The sequence below is a fragment of the Osmerus eperlanus genome, chromosome 11 (genome assembly GCF_963692335.1).
Source record: "Osmerus eperlanus chromosome 11, fOsmEpe2.1, whole genome shotgun sequence".
Taxonomy (NCBI): Eukaryota; Metazoa; Chordata; class Actinopteri; order Osmeriformes; family Osmeridae; genus Osmerus; species Osmerus eperlanus.
The window spans coordinates 16,437,995-16,455,015 of NC_085028.1; the positions used below are offsets into that span (position 1 = coordinate 16,437,995).

General features: G+C 42.7%; 1 protein-coding gene across 5 annotated transcripts in view; it reads left to right on the plus strand.

Annotated features, from left to right (window-relative positions):
- The window catches only part of col4a4 (collagen, type IV, alpha 4), a 31,717-nt gene that overhangs the window by 3,413 nt on the left and 11,283 nt on the right, over window positions 1–17,021 (plus strand). For all 5 annotated transcript variants that reach the window (XM_062472942.1, XM_062472946.1, XM_062472943.1 and 2 more), the window contains 17 exons: window positions 431–502; window positions 6,188–6,322; window positions 6,420–6,464; window positions 6,639–6,755; window positions 7,375–7,443; window positions 7,541–7,576; window positions 7,684–7,746; window positions 7,839–7,874; window positions 7,965–8,006; window positions 8,521–8,601; window positions 8,684–8,728; window positions 8,847–8,909; window positions 9,601–9,645; window positions 9,811–9,864; window positions 9,963–10,023; window positions 10,671–10,775; window positions 11,266–11,421. In XM_062472942.1, the coding sequence (XP_062328926.1) occupies window positions 431–502; window positions 6,188–6,322; window positions 6,420–6,464; window positions 6,639–6,755; window positions 7,375–7,443; window positions 7,541–7,576; window positions 7,684–7,746; window positions 7,839–7,874; window positions 7,965–8,006; window positions 8,521–8,601; window positions 8,684–8,728; window positions 8,847–8,909; window positions 9,601–9,645; window positions 9,811–9,864; window positions 9,963–10,023; window positions 10,671–10,775; window positions 11,266–11,421 (1,225 nt within the window). The remainder of the gene's footprint in view (window positions 1–430; window positions 503–6,187; window positions 6,323–6,419; window positions 6,465–6,638; window positions 6,756–7,374; window positions 7,444–7,540; window positions 7,577–7,683; window positions 7,747–7,838; window positions 7,875–7,964; window positions 8,007–8,520; window positions 8,602–8,683; window positions 8,729–8,846; window positions 8,910–9,600; window positions 9,646–9,810; window positions 9,865–9,962; window positions 10,024–10,670; window positions 10,776–11,265; window positions 11,422–17,021) is intronic.

The following is a 17,021-nucleotide window of genomic DNA, read 5'->3' on the forward strand; positions in this document are numbered from 1 at the left end:
AGATAAAATGAAACGTGATTTTCAGTTAGTTGATTGAGCTCTGTCTGAGCTCATTGCAGAGGTCAAAGGGCAAGTTAATCATCATCCCCCCTGGCTCAGGTTGTTCTGGGATTAGAGCAACAACAACTGAATTGTTGTTCCTCAGATCGTCAACATTGTATCCTTGATGATTATTTACTAAGCTCTGGTTACTGGATTATATGGGCAACACAAATGTAACAGCAGAAACCACTAGATATTAATGCCCTGTGTTAACAACAGTACTGTTGTATGTTTTCATGTTCTCATGTTAATTACAAATGTTCTTTGTTTTTGGAGTTCCAAAGAGATAGTTACTGATGATGTGTGACTCTTAGTTATAGTTACGTTAACTCACGAATGTGTTTCTGTTTTTGCGTTCTGTGTGATACTGATCAGTTATGCCTTGCAGGGCGACATATTGGAAGAATGTGGTGGACGGGACTGCACCACATGCCAGTGTTTCCCTGCCAAAGGAGCACGGGTACGACTTCACCCCCCAACACCATCCACCCACACCTCCATCACCCCAACCTTCGCTTTCACCCTCCACCATGCACAACGCCACCCTTAACCTGACTACAGATCAATCATCCTCTACATTGTTGCTCTATGCTACCGTCAGGCTAGGACTATGAGGCAGCATGGCTGTAGATAGACAGAGGTAAATATTATAATTGTAAATCCATATTTTCTCATGCCATCTGGCCTCATCACCCACCAACCGTTTTTCAAAGTACACAATGTTTGCTATTGTAAACATTGAAATTGGTTCTTGTGATTTCAATCTGGCATTAGGCGTATCAGCATAAATCAACAGGGGTCTTTATGTGAGGGCCTGGAGAACAAAGAAAGGTGTTAAACTTCTCCATGTGTGTTTCTGGGGAGAGGGAAATGAAGCATTGCCCAGTGGTGTGTTAATGGAGTAAAGAGGATTAGTGTGAGACGCAGCTAATGGGATTAGCAGTATTCTGTGTCAGGAGGCGATATCCCTCACAGAACAGCCCAGCCTTCTCCAGGCCCCCCGAGTCCGGTGAAATGTTGGCACACTGACCTGCTTCTGTGTCAAGGGGCCGTAACACTCATATAGCCATATATAGGTATAGGTGCCCGTGTCCAGGGCTGCACTCCCACAACCAGGTGTGCCTCAGTGAGGTGTGCGTCCGTACAACGCTACACTTTCTCATCACATTTTGTTTAGTTTCGTACTTTGAAATGTTTAGTATATTCCGTACGTTAACAGTGTGACGAGGCATAAGCGTGCTGGTTTCCGTTTGGTGGAATGTGGCAGTGTGAGTACACAGATGTTGCAAAGACGCCCAGAGCCCCAATGATATCCTTTAACAGAAAAGTGACATATTTACTGCCCCCTTGTAAAGTAGAGGTGCACAATTACAGTGGGATCCGCAGTAAAGTAGTCCACACAGGTGCCCGGAGAATCTTCAAGAGCCTAAACGCACACTTACACGTGTTACTGACACACGCTGGACAAAGCAGACACGCAATATTCAAATGTACAGCACTCAATTTACAAACGCACACACTCTCACACACCTGTTCCTTGATGGACAGCCATTTCCAGAGTCTCCCTCTTTAATCAGAACCCCTGTTTGAGGAAGACCGGAGACATCTCTGGAATGTGGAGCTCATAAATTAGTGATGATCCTCCTAAAATCCCCTCCCCAGATTCCTGCTACCACCAGCATCCTACCCCGACAACCTCACCAGTCCTCAACCATTTAACAGGGCCTGGAAGTAGGTTCAGCCATTTAACAGGGTCTGGAAATTGGTTCAACCATTTAACAGGTCTGGGAATGAAGGAATGGTGACCTAATGGGGAAAGTTGCAGGCACAGCCATCTGCAAAGTCCAGGATGCTTAATCTGCAGTCACCCAACATCTGGGAGTGTTATATATCTATATTTGTTATATAAAGACCAGTGCAATTCCCATTGGCGGCACATTTGTGCAGATCCATGGCTCCATCAGTTAGTTTAGCTCAACATGGCGGCAAACGCGTTAGAATATTTATTTCTCGCAAGCAGCTCATCCAAACAAAGTCACATCCTTGGGTCCTGCTGACTTGTTTCATCAACTGCCAGTTGTATTTGTAATTGAGTTAATTGAGATCATTAAAGGCAGGGTAGGCAATGTTGTTGAGAAGCACTTTTTGTCATATTTGCCGAAAGTAACTTCACGTCTTGATAGCAACTAATATACATTTACATTTAGCAGACGCTCTTATCCAGAGCGACTTACAGTAAGTACAGGGACATTCCCCCGAGGCAAGTAGGGTGAAGTGCCTTGCCCAAGGACACAACATCATTTGACACGGCCGGGAATCGAACCAGCGCCCTTCTGATTACTAGCCCGACTCCCTAACCGCTCAGCAATCTGATCCCCTATATATATAATATACCTAAAGGTTTGATGGTAATATGACATCATTCCGACATCTGTGGGCGTCGCAATACTGTAATAAACACCAATCTTTAAGGGGTACACTGACTATTGATTGGACGGGCTACCTGTTTGTCTACCTACCTACCTGTGCGCACTCTGCCCCTCCACTCAATGCTCGTTTCTGTAGTTTTGTGGGAGTGGCTTTAAAGGGAGGAGGCGGTATATTTTTGTTTGAATCGTGTCAAAAAGAAGCTAAAATATCTAGCTTCGCGCAACTTGCCTACCCTGCCTTTAATATAGTTAGATAAACTATTTTATGGGAACGTTGAAGGGAGACTGTGTTCATCCTCTCTCCCGTCAGCTCACAGTAATACAAATCTTATTTGCGATAAAGGTTGAATTTCTAATTATACTGGCATTATATAAACATGACATTAGACAGATCAGATGGGGACACTGTCTCCTAACCTCTTTAAATTCATACACAGCGAAGCTGGACAAAGTAGTTAAATCTACTTTTATTATGTTTTGTCTACAGGTGATATTTATTATCATATAATGTTAATAACAGACCAGCATCCTGGTCTATAATGATAATCTTAGAAGAACACTAATAGTACTCCCTCTCTTGCTAACTTCACTCTGTGGGACTAAGTAGACCATGTCCCTCATGCTAGCCCTGACAGTACTGATAAGTAGACCATGTCCCTCATGCTAGCCCTGACAGTACTGATAAGTAGACCATGTCCCTCATGCTAGCCCTGACAGTACTGATAAGTAGACCATGTCCCTCATGCTAGCCCTGACAGTACTGATAAGTAGACCATGTCCCTCATGCTAGCCCTGACAGTACTGATAAGTAGACCATGTCCCTCATGCTAGCCCTGACAGTACTGATAAGTAGACCATGTCCCTCATGCTAGCCCTGACAGTACTGATAAGTAGACCATGTCCCTCATGCTAGCCCTGACAGTACTGATAAGTAGACCATGTCCCTCATGCTAGCCCTGACAGTACTGATAAGTAGACCAGCATAGAGGCAGGACTTCTCTGCATGTTCTGACTTGTAGTCGTTCTCGCCCCATTTGCACTTTTTTGGGTCGTCTTTGAAAAAGGATGTGTGACTGACGGTTGACACAATCATTACCACTAGCTAGATCAGGTCGTGCTACGAAGAAAGGCTTTTGGAGAAGAGTTAAATGCACTAAATTAAATGGGCTGAGTGATTGGTGTTTTTACATTTGAAGATCTTAATTCTGTTGTGTATGTATGTGGAGGCCCTATAGCCTATCTTTGGCTCTGGGGAGATTACTGGTCAACTCACAATAGGCTACAGAGCTAATTTGTGATGAAGATTAAATTTGTAAAATGTAGCCTACTTAAGACACTATATAATGCTAAAAGTAGATTTAATAAATTCCACCTTAATACTGTATAGTATTCCAACTATTTTATAGAAGAGGAAAGCATGCAAAATCACAAGTTGGAAAGTTTGTGTTCAAGACGTTGAAGTCCTGTGACTCCTGTGCGTATAGTTCGTTGTTAGTTAAAACTCTTAAAACTCTTTGAAATGTTTTTGCGTCAATACGACGCGCGCAAACCATCATTTGAACAAGAACACAAATATTCTCATCGTCAGCTGCGCCCATTGTGAGAGCTACGTAGCCAGTATTTTGGCCCAACAGAAGAGGGAGGAGGAATGGGGGTTGATGAGGAGGGGTCTCTGGTATGGTGGCACAGTGTCACAAGTGTTTGTTTGGCCCAGAGGGCGGAAGACAGAGGAATGCCTGGGATTATGGAGGAGTCTGATGGCATTTTTGATCATAACATGGAATGTTTGTGCAGTTGGTTCTAGGCTACTGCACAAACCAGACCAGAAATTCAATTATTGTTCCGACCTCCCTGGTTGGAACTGTAATTGAATTTCTGGTCACTCCTTTGTGGAAGTGATGGACCATTTTGTAAGAGAAATGCAGAGACTTAGTGTACTATAAGCACAGACAGTGAGGAGTGTGTTTTTCAAAGAACGATGTGGAGAACGTGATATTGAAGAAAGTGTTGACGTGTCAGACACACTAGAACACACAGGGACACAGTCACATGCTTCACGGTTTGAAAAAAAGACCACAGAAGCTAAAATATACTGGTACTTACTACTTATACTTACTTACTACTTAGTTCTGAAAGCTCAAAAAGAAAATCTTGTTCCTGGGAAAAAATATTTGACCCTAATAGACACAGGCTTGTGTGTGCTGGTTCACACACACACACACACACACACACACACACACACACACACACACACACACACACACTCGTATACACTCTCTGACCCAGACATTGACCTGTGTCTCACATTCCCACAAGAGGCAACAGCCTGACCTCTCCATCATGTTCTTCACTTCTACACAACACTGTAGCCAATGTGTAATTATATATGATTTGTGAAGAGAGTGACATTCAACAGTCCTTTGATGCTTCTAGTTAGGACCATGACTAGTGTGTGTCCACGTAGAGACACTCCAGGGCCGGGTGAGAAGTTGCATCTCTGGAGGCGTACGTGGACAGCTGGCTGTCCAAATACGCCTGTGTTTGGCGCGGCTGCAATTCGCTGTGCCAGCCTCCCTGGCCGGGCTCACACAATGGTTGTTGTGACAAGGACTACGGGGGAATCATGGGGTCTTAGCGATTATCACAGTTCTGCGCACCCGGAGAAAGACAGCATGCTTAGCATAGAGCTGCTGTCACATCCACTTCAAGCACACTAGTCACACCGGCTGTAACCCCTGGAGCAACACACACTCTCCCTAAACATTGACCAAAATACACACACAAATACACACACACATATATACAAACATACACACACTCAGTCACACACATACTTACATACATCCCTCTTTTATACAGATTCATAATGAAGTTAAACACACTGAACTGGGCTATGGATTCGACATGCAACAGTTGCCTACCCTGTTAACTGGAAGGTATACTGTATTTAGTGTCAGAAGAGGTAGATAAAACAAAGTGAAGCAGGCTTGTCTGTCTGGATACAGTCAGACCCTGAGCCTGGTCGCTGTTTCAGTTTAGAGAATCCGAATAAAACAGGATAAAAGTCAGGAAGTAATTCAGTCATAATTGTCTGTGCGTGTTCATTTCTGCTATAGTGCCGACTAAACTTTGCATTATTCTCCTGTCACAACCAGCTGTTAGACCTACCATTAGACTAATTCTACCCCTCCTCGCAGCAAGGCGTGCGATTGAAGGTTTGTGTGTTTTACCCACTTAGTGCCCCCTATTGACAAAAATGTGTCAACTTTAAAACACAGTATTTTACATTTTGTAATTTAGCTGACACTTGTATTTAAAAGTCATGGTATGTTGTTGAGGGGTTAGTAGTAAGTGAATACCATTCATCTTCAATAGAGTCAACTTTAAGAAGGAGTGACATTTGCAGTCATGGTGCTCGATTTTCTGTACTTTTTATATTGGAAAACATTGGATAAAAGTATCTGTCAAATGGATAAAATATCAAATGTAAATGTAGATCATTATTTTATCAATACATTTTTCTCTCATGCATACATTCTATGTTCTATAAGGGTAGAAACTTCCACCATCTGGTAGATTGGCCTAATGAATCCTAGATGTTTACAGCATGAGCACCTCTGTCATTCTGTCTGTGATTGAAAAATGTAGGTATTCAAATAAAAAATAAAATGTCTATTTCATCCATTTAAAATAACTTCCTGTTTTGTGTGGGCTAGGGTCCCCCAGGTGCTCCAGGTAATCAGGGCCCGGAGGGGAACCCAGGATCCTATGGCCCTCAGGGGCCACCAGGAGAACCTGGACATCGTGGGGAGGAGGGGTTCCATGGGGTGTCCGGTCCGAAAGGAGATGAGGTAACATCACTTTATTACCGACCTTATTATAAACACAAACAGAGAAAAACGTTTGTATTCCTAAATCCTTACCTGGGATTTCTTGGTGCTGTTTCAGGGTATCACTGGGCCTCCAGGATATCCCGGATTAGATGGTATTCCTGTGAGTATCGTTCAGACCATTCCTATATGCCGAACTGTAACGCATAATATGGTTGTAATTGTAAAAAAAATATGTTATAATGTGACTAACTGTGAAAATCAGTACTCGGTGTGTTTGTGGTCATGGAATGGAGCCTGTGTTCATCCTGATAGGTCTACTGTTTGTGTGTTGCAGGGCTATCCTGGGCCAGGAGGTATCCCAGGCCTTCCAGGGCTGGATGGGTGTAAAGGGGCTATGGGGGACGCTGGGTTCCCAGGCATCCCTGGCCTTAACGGGCCTATTGGAGCTGTGGTGAGTAAAAACCCCCATCTCAATCCATAAGGCTAACATGAATGTCCACAAGGCTAACATGAATGTCCACAAGGCTAACATGAATGTCCATAAGGCTAACATTAATGTCCATAACGCTAACATGAATGTCCATAAGGCTAACATGAATGTCCATAAGGCTAACATGAATGTCCATAAGAATATCATGAATGTCCGTTGTTTAACATTGGTATCGTGTAATTGTGAGGAAGTATGCATGACTGGACTGGATAAATCACTTGGCCGGAAAGTTGAAGAAACTTCTTACTACATTCCTTGAATGTTTCTGTGTAGGTGCAGTATCTTAATTTGTCCACTAGGAGGAAGTACAAAACAAAGCATATTTCCTCTTCTGGTTCAGGGGCTACAGGTTTCAGACAAATCTACGTAGAAAAGCCTACCATTTATGTGATAGAGAAAACATGCTTACTTAAAGTAAAAAATAATACAATGTAAAAATCTAAAATGTCACTTGTAATTAAAAAGCTAACTCATCTATTTAAATTGGCTTGATTTAAATCAGCGATGTGAATGCTGCATTGGAGTAGGTTTACTGTGCTTCTGTGGTTTTACCTGAGGCTGTTGGCATTTGTATCTACAGGGTTTTCCAGGAATTAAAGGAACACAAGGAAGCTCTGCTGTTCAGTTCATCCAGTACCCTGGCATACCTGTAAGCATTCTCTCCCAAATATTGTAGTTGTACAGTAAATTATTTCACTGTCACATGTCCAGGATATACTGTATTAGTAAACTTGCTTCTCTGATAGGGTGACCCTGGGCCTCCAGGAGTGTCTGGCCTGCCTGTGAGTATGAGGACCACTTAACGATACTGTACCGTTGTTATATTGTGTATGTACAGTTGGCCATTTTCATATTTCACACAACTGCATTCAAACTATCTCACTGGCAGGGTGAACAAGGCCGTCCAGGTCTAAGAGGTTCTATTGGGCCAATTGGTTATGATGGGGAAGATGTGAGTAGTACTATTTCTATCAAGTCAATAACTATATTGGTTCAGGAGCATGAATTTGAGATGCATAATACTTCCTGTCTTTCTCTACGCAGGGTTTCATTGGTGCACCTGGGCTAAGGGGGTCCCCAGTAAGTTCACCAAATACTTTTGTGTTTAGGTTGACGTTTTACGTACCGAGATCTGCTCCAACCCTGTGCTTTATCTTTCTGTTCTTCTAGGGAGAGAAAGGAAGATCGTTACCAGGACAAAAGGGAGATGAGGTAAGCCCCTGTTTGTATGTGTGTGTGGTTAAACGCCTGGAGAGTCCTGGAATAAAATCTGCTCAATGAATAAATGTAAATAAAATCTCAGAATAGTAATGGAACTGCCAAACCTTGTTTTAATAACACAAACGTTTGAGGAAATTATGTTGTCATGGAAACACAAAGGAAATCCGTTTGTCCAAAGGCATGGGCACCCCAACTACTGCTCTTCATTGGACTGTTTTTACATTTAGTCATTTAGCAGATGCTCTTATCCAGAGCGACTTACAGTAAGTACAAGGACATTCTCTCCGAGGCAAGTAGGGTGAATTGCCTTGCCCAAGGACATAACTTAATTTTGAATCAAACCGACAAGCTTCTGATTAATAGCCCGATTCCCTAACCGCTCAGCCATCTGACATCACCTTTTTGGAGTATGTGTGCACCACAACGTACTAAGTCTCTTTGTGTATGGGTTAAGATATCATAGACAAAGACAGTAGTTTGACATCCTCCTTTTTGTTTCTGACAGGGAGACCAAGGAACACAGGGGCCCCCGGGGCCATTTGAATTTGTGGATCCTCCAGAAGATTTCTACATCAAAGGAAGCCAGGTGAATATAATAAGACATGCCTATTTGCTTTTGTTACACATTTTTCTTTCATGCTTTCATGTGATGCTTGTTTGTATTTTAGGGGGACCAAGGTATGAAGGGGGAGTGTGGGCCCAGAGGAATGAATGTGAGTAGGTGCTCAACACGATACACAATGAGCATGTGTTCATGGGTGTATAGATTCACTTGTTGGTGTATCTGTTCAATTGCCGAATCAAATTGTAAATTATCCTTTCATTTTCCAGGGACTTGATTCTTCCCTAGGAATTAAAGGAGAAATGGGAATTGTTGGATTTCCCGGAGTCAGGGTAAGAGAAGTAAACCTTGGTTTAAATACTTTTTTTTTTTTTCAGCTACCTAAAACTAATGTTGGTTTACTTGTCTGGCACAACCAATGGGATGCTTCTCAAAATCCTACCCACCTGACTTTCAGATGTCCATGCATGACCCTCATGTTGACTCAAGCACATGCTTTGTCGCCATCGTGTTTTTTCCCCAGCATTAGCATTGCATGGTTGAACATTTTCTTTTTCTTAAGGGCAGTGTTTTAACCCTTGTGTTATCTTCGGGTCATTCAGACCCATCAGTCATTGTGACCCACCGTCATATTGCGACAACTTTACCGCATACAAAAACAAAGTGAAGCATTATCTTTTAACCGTTGGTCTTTCTCAGACCCCCCACATTGCAAAGGTTAAAAGAAAATTATTTTTATTTGTTTTTGTATTGGGTAAAATTGGGTAAACACAACGATGGTTCGTTATGAACCTTTGGGTCATGTGACCCGAAGGCAGCACAAGGGTTAAGACATCTTTGGGGTGATTGTTATTCCTTTTCCAGAATTACAATTTTTTGTACAATACAAATTATCAAGATGTTCCCAATCGTACGAGCTGGATATGAAGGCAGATTTGCATGTTTGTACCTAGCACTGAGTCCTCTAACCACTAACCACCGCCATTCTCATCCTCAAATCCTCACAACTATTATAATGTTTAGGGCTTTCCTGGATTCCCTGGTCTACCTGGCTTACCTGGAATAAAGGTATTTGTCCTTGCCAAGTCAACTTGAACACCCTTGCATATGCATACATATTCTGAAGATGATTTCTAAATATTGATCTAAATTCAATGTAAATGTTTAGCTTATGGAAACACAGCTATTTGTACTTTATATACTTTATACTTTAATAACCGTGATTTTATCCAGGGGCTTTTCGGGAGCCGTGGACTACCTGGTCTGATTGGAAATGAAGGACCGAAGGTAAAAAAAACTATGCCCTGGTGTCTCGATCATCACTATTAGTCCCCAACTTTTAATGCCCAGGTCATTAACAGGACTTGTTTGGGGTTCTATCCAAGGGCTTTGCAGGGGAACCAGGCCTCAAAGGAAGCACTGGGTTCCAGTACATCAATGATACAGGTCGGGGGCCCCTTTCTGTGGGACTCACTGTCTTTGTTGTTAACAACCATCTTCTCTTCTTTGTAGCTAGAACATAATAAAGCATGCGTGAGACATGTCCAAGTAGATGTATGTCTGTTCCTTACCCTCTGTTTACCTCACTATCAGCTTTCCTCCATTGTCACGTCAGATTGTTTATGTTCATGTTGTTTGTTTTGCATGCTGGCATGATGTGGCTGTTGTTTGTCTCTTTATATGATGTCGTTGTTGTTTGTCCCTGGCATCACCATCATGTGTGTCATGTGTCATGATGTGTCTTCCTTGGGCATCATGCAGTCTGTAGAGGTGAGCACATCATTCTGCCTAACATCATCCTGTTTCCTAAGACACACCTGTACAATACTGATCAATAACATGTACCAGCAGATGAATAACTGTTGATTATGTACTGTGTGTCCGTTGATCTGTACCCATCTCACAGTTGATCAATAGCCATCAAAAACATCTTTACCTATTATTCTTCTCGGTAAAGAGGATGGACTATTTGTTATGCTTGTGTATAGCTGTGCCACATAAACGAAACCTCTTCGTAACACTTCACATTCTCATCTTAATATTGTCAGTGAGCTGCCTCAAAATTCTAATAGTCGTAACCATCGTTCTCACAGGACCTATGGGAGGGCTGGGGTTACCAGGACAACCTGGTCTCCCAGGAGATGTTGGGGAGATGGGGATGCATGGTCCCCCAGGATATCTAGGAATATCCATCCCAGGTGAGTGGTCGGGCACACCTGCAGCACCTCTCTCATCCCTTTCTGGATAGATAAATACTTTATTGATCCCTCAGAGGGAATTTTTTATGTCACAGTGGCATGTACATATTTAATACAAAGTATTAAATATAATTTTAAAAGATGCACATTCTACACAATAAAATAAGATACAATTATTGAATAAAATTCAATAAACTAAACATAAACTAACCTAAACCTAAACAACAGTGCAATGAATTGGGACAAAACAACATACAATGGTTTGTGTTTAACCAGTATTTACATTTAGTCATTTAGCAGACACTCTTATCCAGAGACTTACAGTAAGTACAGGGACATTACCCCGAGGCAAGTAGGGTGAAGTGCCTTGCCCAAGGACACAATATCAGTTGGCATGACCGGGAATCGAACTGGCAACCTTCAGATTACTAGCCCGACTCCCTCACCGCTCAGCCATCTGACTCCCCATGTTTGTTGCTACTCTGTTAAGGTCCTGATGGGAAACCTGGTGGACGTGGAGTTCCTGGGGAAACAGGTTCTCGGGGAGAACCTGGGAGGTTTTATTCTGATGGTCCTTCAGCGGGCGAGCCTGGTAAACAGGGCCTTCTAGGAGCTAAAGGACAAAAAGGACAGAGGGGCTTCCCAGGTTAGGCTCTGTTTTTTTCCCTCCTCTTTTCACAGTGGCTCTCACAGTTTCACATACACATTCCATAAAATATACTTACATGACATCAGTGTGAAAATTATTTCGCTTCACTCTGTTGTGGATCATGGGATGGGGGTGCGGCTACAGGTACAGTTAACATTTTGAGTAATATATTATTTTTTTTCAAACTAAAATATACCGACAATATGGTACTCGGGAGGGGGTGGGGGTCAGTGAGGGGCAGTGGGGGGCAGTGAGGGGCAGTGGGGGGCGATTGCATCAGGGGGGCCGTGCCCCAGGCCCCTGCTGTTGAACCTGTATACACCCACTTAAATGAATCCTGAAGTTAAAAAACCAGCATTGACATAATTAATTTTATGTGCTAATACGTATGTGCGTTTCAGTGTCCTTTTACAAATAGAAATGGGTAGAAAACTGGGGGGGACGGTATGAACGGCAATGAAATATACCGGTATGAATTAGGCCTACAATATGAATCTTGACTATACCGTGAAATCCACGGTAGAGCCATCCGGAAATTGTATTGTCACAGCCCTATTCACACCAGGCATGGCATAAAACTACCGTATGGAACTTAGACCCAAATATCGCAAGCAATCTATGCAAACGTTGCAATCAATCTTCCGCACACTCATAATCAGTGGTGTAGATGGAGTAGTTTAGACCATCGTTTTCGGCCTTTGTCGTTCATTTTTTTAACTACACAACTTCCGACATTTACAGGGACTTAACCCTCGTGCTGCCTTCGGGTCACATGACCCAAAGGTTCATAACGAACCATCGTTGTGTTTACCCAATTTTACCCAATACAAAAACAAATACAAATAATTTTCTTTTAACCATTCCAATGTGGGGGGGTCTGAGACAGCCCGACAGTTAAAAGAAAATGCTTCACTTTGTTTTTGTATGAGGTAAATTTGTCGCAATACGACGGTGGGTCACAATGACTGATGGGTCAGAATGACCCGAAGATAACACAAGGGTTAAAGGTTGGTTAGAATTGTGAAATGTTTATTGTAGAGATTTGTTACCACCAGTTTACTACAAATATTGAACAAAGTTTTCTTCTAATCCCATAAAAGTACTGTTGAAAGCTACATGTTAGCTCTTCTTCTGTGGCAAAAGCACTGTAGACAAATTCTCATGTGACAAACCTAACGTAGACTACTCCATCCAAAGTAGTCTTCAACAATGGATAAAGATCGGTGGAGCATTGGACAAGTGATCATCAAATTCAAGTCAAATTTATTTGTACAGCCATTTTTACAAGCAATGTCACAGAGGGCTTCACATACGCCCATAGAACTGCCCCTCAACCAACCTAAACCCTCAAGGAAGACAAGACAAAAAAAATAGAAGAAACCTTGGGAGGAGCAGTTCAGTGCTCCCTTCCTCCAATTACAGTTGGTGAAAGAGCTGCAGAACACAGGCTGTTATGTCCCTCGCCCTGTTTGCATGCGTGTTCTGTCTTGTGTGTTTGTCTAGTGTTACGGCCTTTACATCAAGACAAGGTTCGTAACACAGGCTAAACAGTCTTACATCAATAAAAGTTAAACAAAATGGAAGAAACCTTGGGAGGAGCAGTCTAACAGTAGAGTATTTTAGCTGTTTTAGTTGTAGGCCGGTAGTTCTTCCAGCTGTGGGTCATACAGAAGTTCTCTCAGGTGGTGACTGCTGGGACAGCTTGGCCCCAGACATCACTGCTTTGGGGGTTTTCTACTGTGGACACGCAGGTGACTCTTCAGATGGACCTTTGTTTTACCTGAATAGTCACAGAGGTCACAGCTGTAGGGCTTCTCTCCAGTGTGGATCCTGAGGTGATTTCTCAAAGTGGAAGTCTGGCTAAAGGTTTATCACAGAGATCACAGCTCTAGGGCTTCTCTCCATTGTGGACCCTGCAGTGATCTGTGAAACTTCTATCACTGCTAAAGGTTTTACAACATAGGTCACAGCTCTAGAGCTTCTCTCCAGTGTGTATCGACCTGTGATGTCTGAAATGGCCAGCCTGGCTAAAGGTTTTACCACAGAGGTCACAGCTGTAGGGCTTCTCTCCAGTGTGGATTCTGCTGTGAGTTCTCAAATTGGAAGCCTGGCTAAAGGTTTGTCCACAGAGATCACAGCTGTAGGGCTTCTCTCCAGTGTGGATTCTGCTGTGAGTTCTCAAATTGGAAGCCTGGCTAAAGGTTTGTCCACAGAGATCACAGCTGTAGGGTTTCTCTCCAGTGTGGACTCTGCTGTGAGTTCTCAAATTGGAAGCCTGTCTAAAGGTTTTATCACAGAGGTCACAGCTGTAGGGTTTCTCTTCAGTGTGGATTCTGCAGTGAATTGTGAAACTGCTAGCACAGCTAAAGGTTTTACCACAGAGGTAACAGCTGTAGGGCTTCTCTCCAGTGTGGATCCTGCGGTGATATGTGTAACTGCTTGCACGGCTAAAGGTTTTACCACAGAGGTCACAGCTGTAGGGCTTCTCTCCAGTGTGGGTTCTGCGATGAGCTTTCAATTCCCCAGTCTGTTTAAAGGTTTTACCACAGAGGTCACAGCTGTAGGGCTTCTCTCCAGTGTGGATTCTGCGGTGAATTGTGAAACTGCTAGCACTGCTAAAGGTTTTACCACAGAGGTCACAGCTGTAGGGCTTCTCTCCAGTGTGGATCATGAGGTGACGTCTGAAATGGCCAGTGTGGCGAAAGGTTTTACCACAGAAGTCACAGCTGTGGGGCTTCTTTCCAGTGTGGATCCTCATGTGTTTCTTGAGGTAACTGGATGAGGAAAGGCTCTTCCCACATGTATCACAGTGATGTGTCTCCATAACTCAGCTCTCTTTTTGTTCTCTGTCTGGTCTCTCTGGATCATGTATCTTGTCTCTGGAAGCTCTTTTCTCTCTGGTTGATCCTCTCTCTAGTTACTGCTGTTTCTGGTTGAGTCTCTCTCTGTAGTCTCTCTGGTTGAGTCTCTGTAGTCTCTCTGGAGCCTTAAGGTGTCTCCTCTGTCTAGTCTCCGCCCATGATCAAGTATGATTGGCTAGTAGGGGATCTGGAAGAAACACTTCAAAGTTAAAGGCACGGTAGGCAAGTTTAGCGAAGTTAGCCATTTTAATTTCTGTTTGACACGATTCAAACCAAAATATCCCATCTCCTCCGTTCAAAGCCACTCCCACAAAACTACAGTAGACAAACAGGTAGCCCGTCCAATCACTAGTCAGTGTACCCCTTAATGATTGGTCATGTTTATTACAGTATTAAGACGCCCACAGATGTCGAAATGATTTCATATTACCGTCAAACCTTTATATATATTGGTTGCTATCAAGACATGAAGTTACTTTCGGCAAATATGAGAAAAACTGCTTCTCAACAACATGGCCTACCCTTTCTTTAAATACTACACAATAAGCATTAAATGTAAATTAACAATAAAATGACTTTGGATTGGAATTGCAAAAATTTTAATCCAATAATATTAATATATCTATTGCATGTGTCTCATTTTCTATATAAAAACGGATAGTTACAACATAGTAAACTAGAGAGGGTACAATTTCTGGGGAAATGTAGGGTGTGCTTGCTTGCGTCGGTTGCACAGGGGTCCGTTTTTGAATGACATTTTTACAACTGATATTTCTGTATGCTTTATATAAAAATGCATACTTATTATTTATAAAGATGACATAGATTTAAAAGCATTTTTTTTTTGCTCATTTACAACTGAAAATACGAGTGAAGTGTAGAATGAAATAGATGTCTTCTCATTTCCCCTGCAAGAGGCAGCCTCATCGTTGCATCAAAACGAATAAATTTGGCAGACCGGTGTAAAAATGGACCTAATCTCTATGACTTAAACGTCATTTTAAGTTTTTCCCTTCTCGTGATATTTTCAGCCATGTAGCCTAATCATTGCATTCATTCATTAATAAAGAACCCCCTTTGAAGATTATTCTACGACGTTACCCGGCAGTAGAAGATGGAATCGCGATTCAGACAGTCCCATCTGCTAACTGAAAATATGCCCCCCAAAACGTAAATAAGGTTGACATTTATTTAGTGGAAAATCGCTCATTCATAAAAAGCTCACTGGTAGCGATCATTGTCAGTAACAACGCAAAATGCGATATAGCCCTGTGTGGAGAAGCTGCCCCGGTAAATTGTACTACTACGGTACAGTACTAGTAGACTACTGCTGTGTTCGTCTTGGTAGCGATTGCGTTGGTTGAATTGGATTTAACGTTCCGTTGTACGGTTTAGGCTGAAATTAATTATTTTCATGAACAGATTGACAACGTTTAGGCTGTGGCATGTCTATGCATCATGCCACATATGCTAGGTCTATGCATATGCTAGGTCTATGCATCATAGACCACTGTAGTATGTGTTGCCCGGGCAACAGAGGCTAATGTCATGATGCTAATGCTTCAGTGAAATAGTAGACTACCGTTTCCAAAAGTAGATGCGGGCCTACTTCCTTAATAATATCAGCTAATATTGTACATTACATTTCATAATTGTGTTTCACATCAAAGTAAAATGAGTGAATAGTTATCACCCTGGCCTCTTTGCTTGTGGCGTTCCTGCAGCTGCCTTGCAGTAAAGCTATAGTTACAGTGCGTTCACACTGCAGCGGAGCGGGCGGCGTCGGCTTCCAATTCATTTTCAATGAAACCAGGCGTTGACGCTCACGTAGGGCATTGTGGGAAGGTGAGCGGAGCGGAGCGGAGCGGAGCGGAGCGTTGCAAGTTGGATTTTCTCAACTTTATGTAAATGAGGAGCGTGAAAACGCTAGCGTTGGCCAATCGGATTGGTTTCTTGTTTCTTGTAACGTAGCAACTGTTCGTCATGGTAAACATTTCTAGGTTTGACAATTTCAAGATGGAGGAGAAACTTTTCGTATGTGTCTGCACACCCAGTTCTGTTCAGAACAAAGTTACTAATGTGACGAGCCTGAATTTAAAGATTACATTAAACTAATAATGCATGGTGCATGGTTGCCGATGTCGTCATTGTTCCTAGTGTGTTTTTATAGCCTACTTTTAAATGTAGTCGTCACATTACGTGACTGTTCTGTGCCACTGCTAGCTCGCTAGCCCAGCCTACAAACGACTGGTTGAGTGACCGGTGGCGTAACATGTATTCTACTGTAATCTTGCACTAGTAAAATCTTGCACTTACATAAATGTTGTGTAAAAGTGGTATTTTGATCGATATTGTGAGTACATGAACCCAAATCTGCACGCTTGGCCATGACTACAACAGTGACCTTAGAGAACTACAACTCTGTATTAACTTGTCTAACACGCCCCCGAGCGTGGTGTACTGTGGGAAGGCGAGCGTTAAAAAACGCTGCAGTGTGAACGCACACACTGCAGCGTTTTTTAACGCTCTGCATCGCTTGCCTTCCCACAGTACACCACGCTCGGGGGCGTGTTAGACCAGTGAACGCACTGTTAGCCTAGCTATCCCCCAAGTTAACAGATGTGAAACGAATGTTCTGCTACAGGTAGTCACGCGTGTTTTCGTGACGTTAGCGACGTAGTGACGTTAGTAACGTCAGTGACTGTGGCTAGCAAATTAGCCACCGTTAGCTTCACT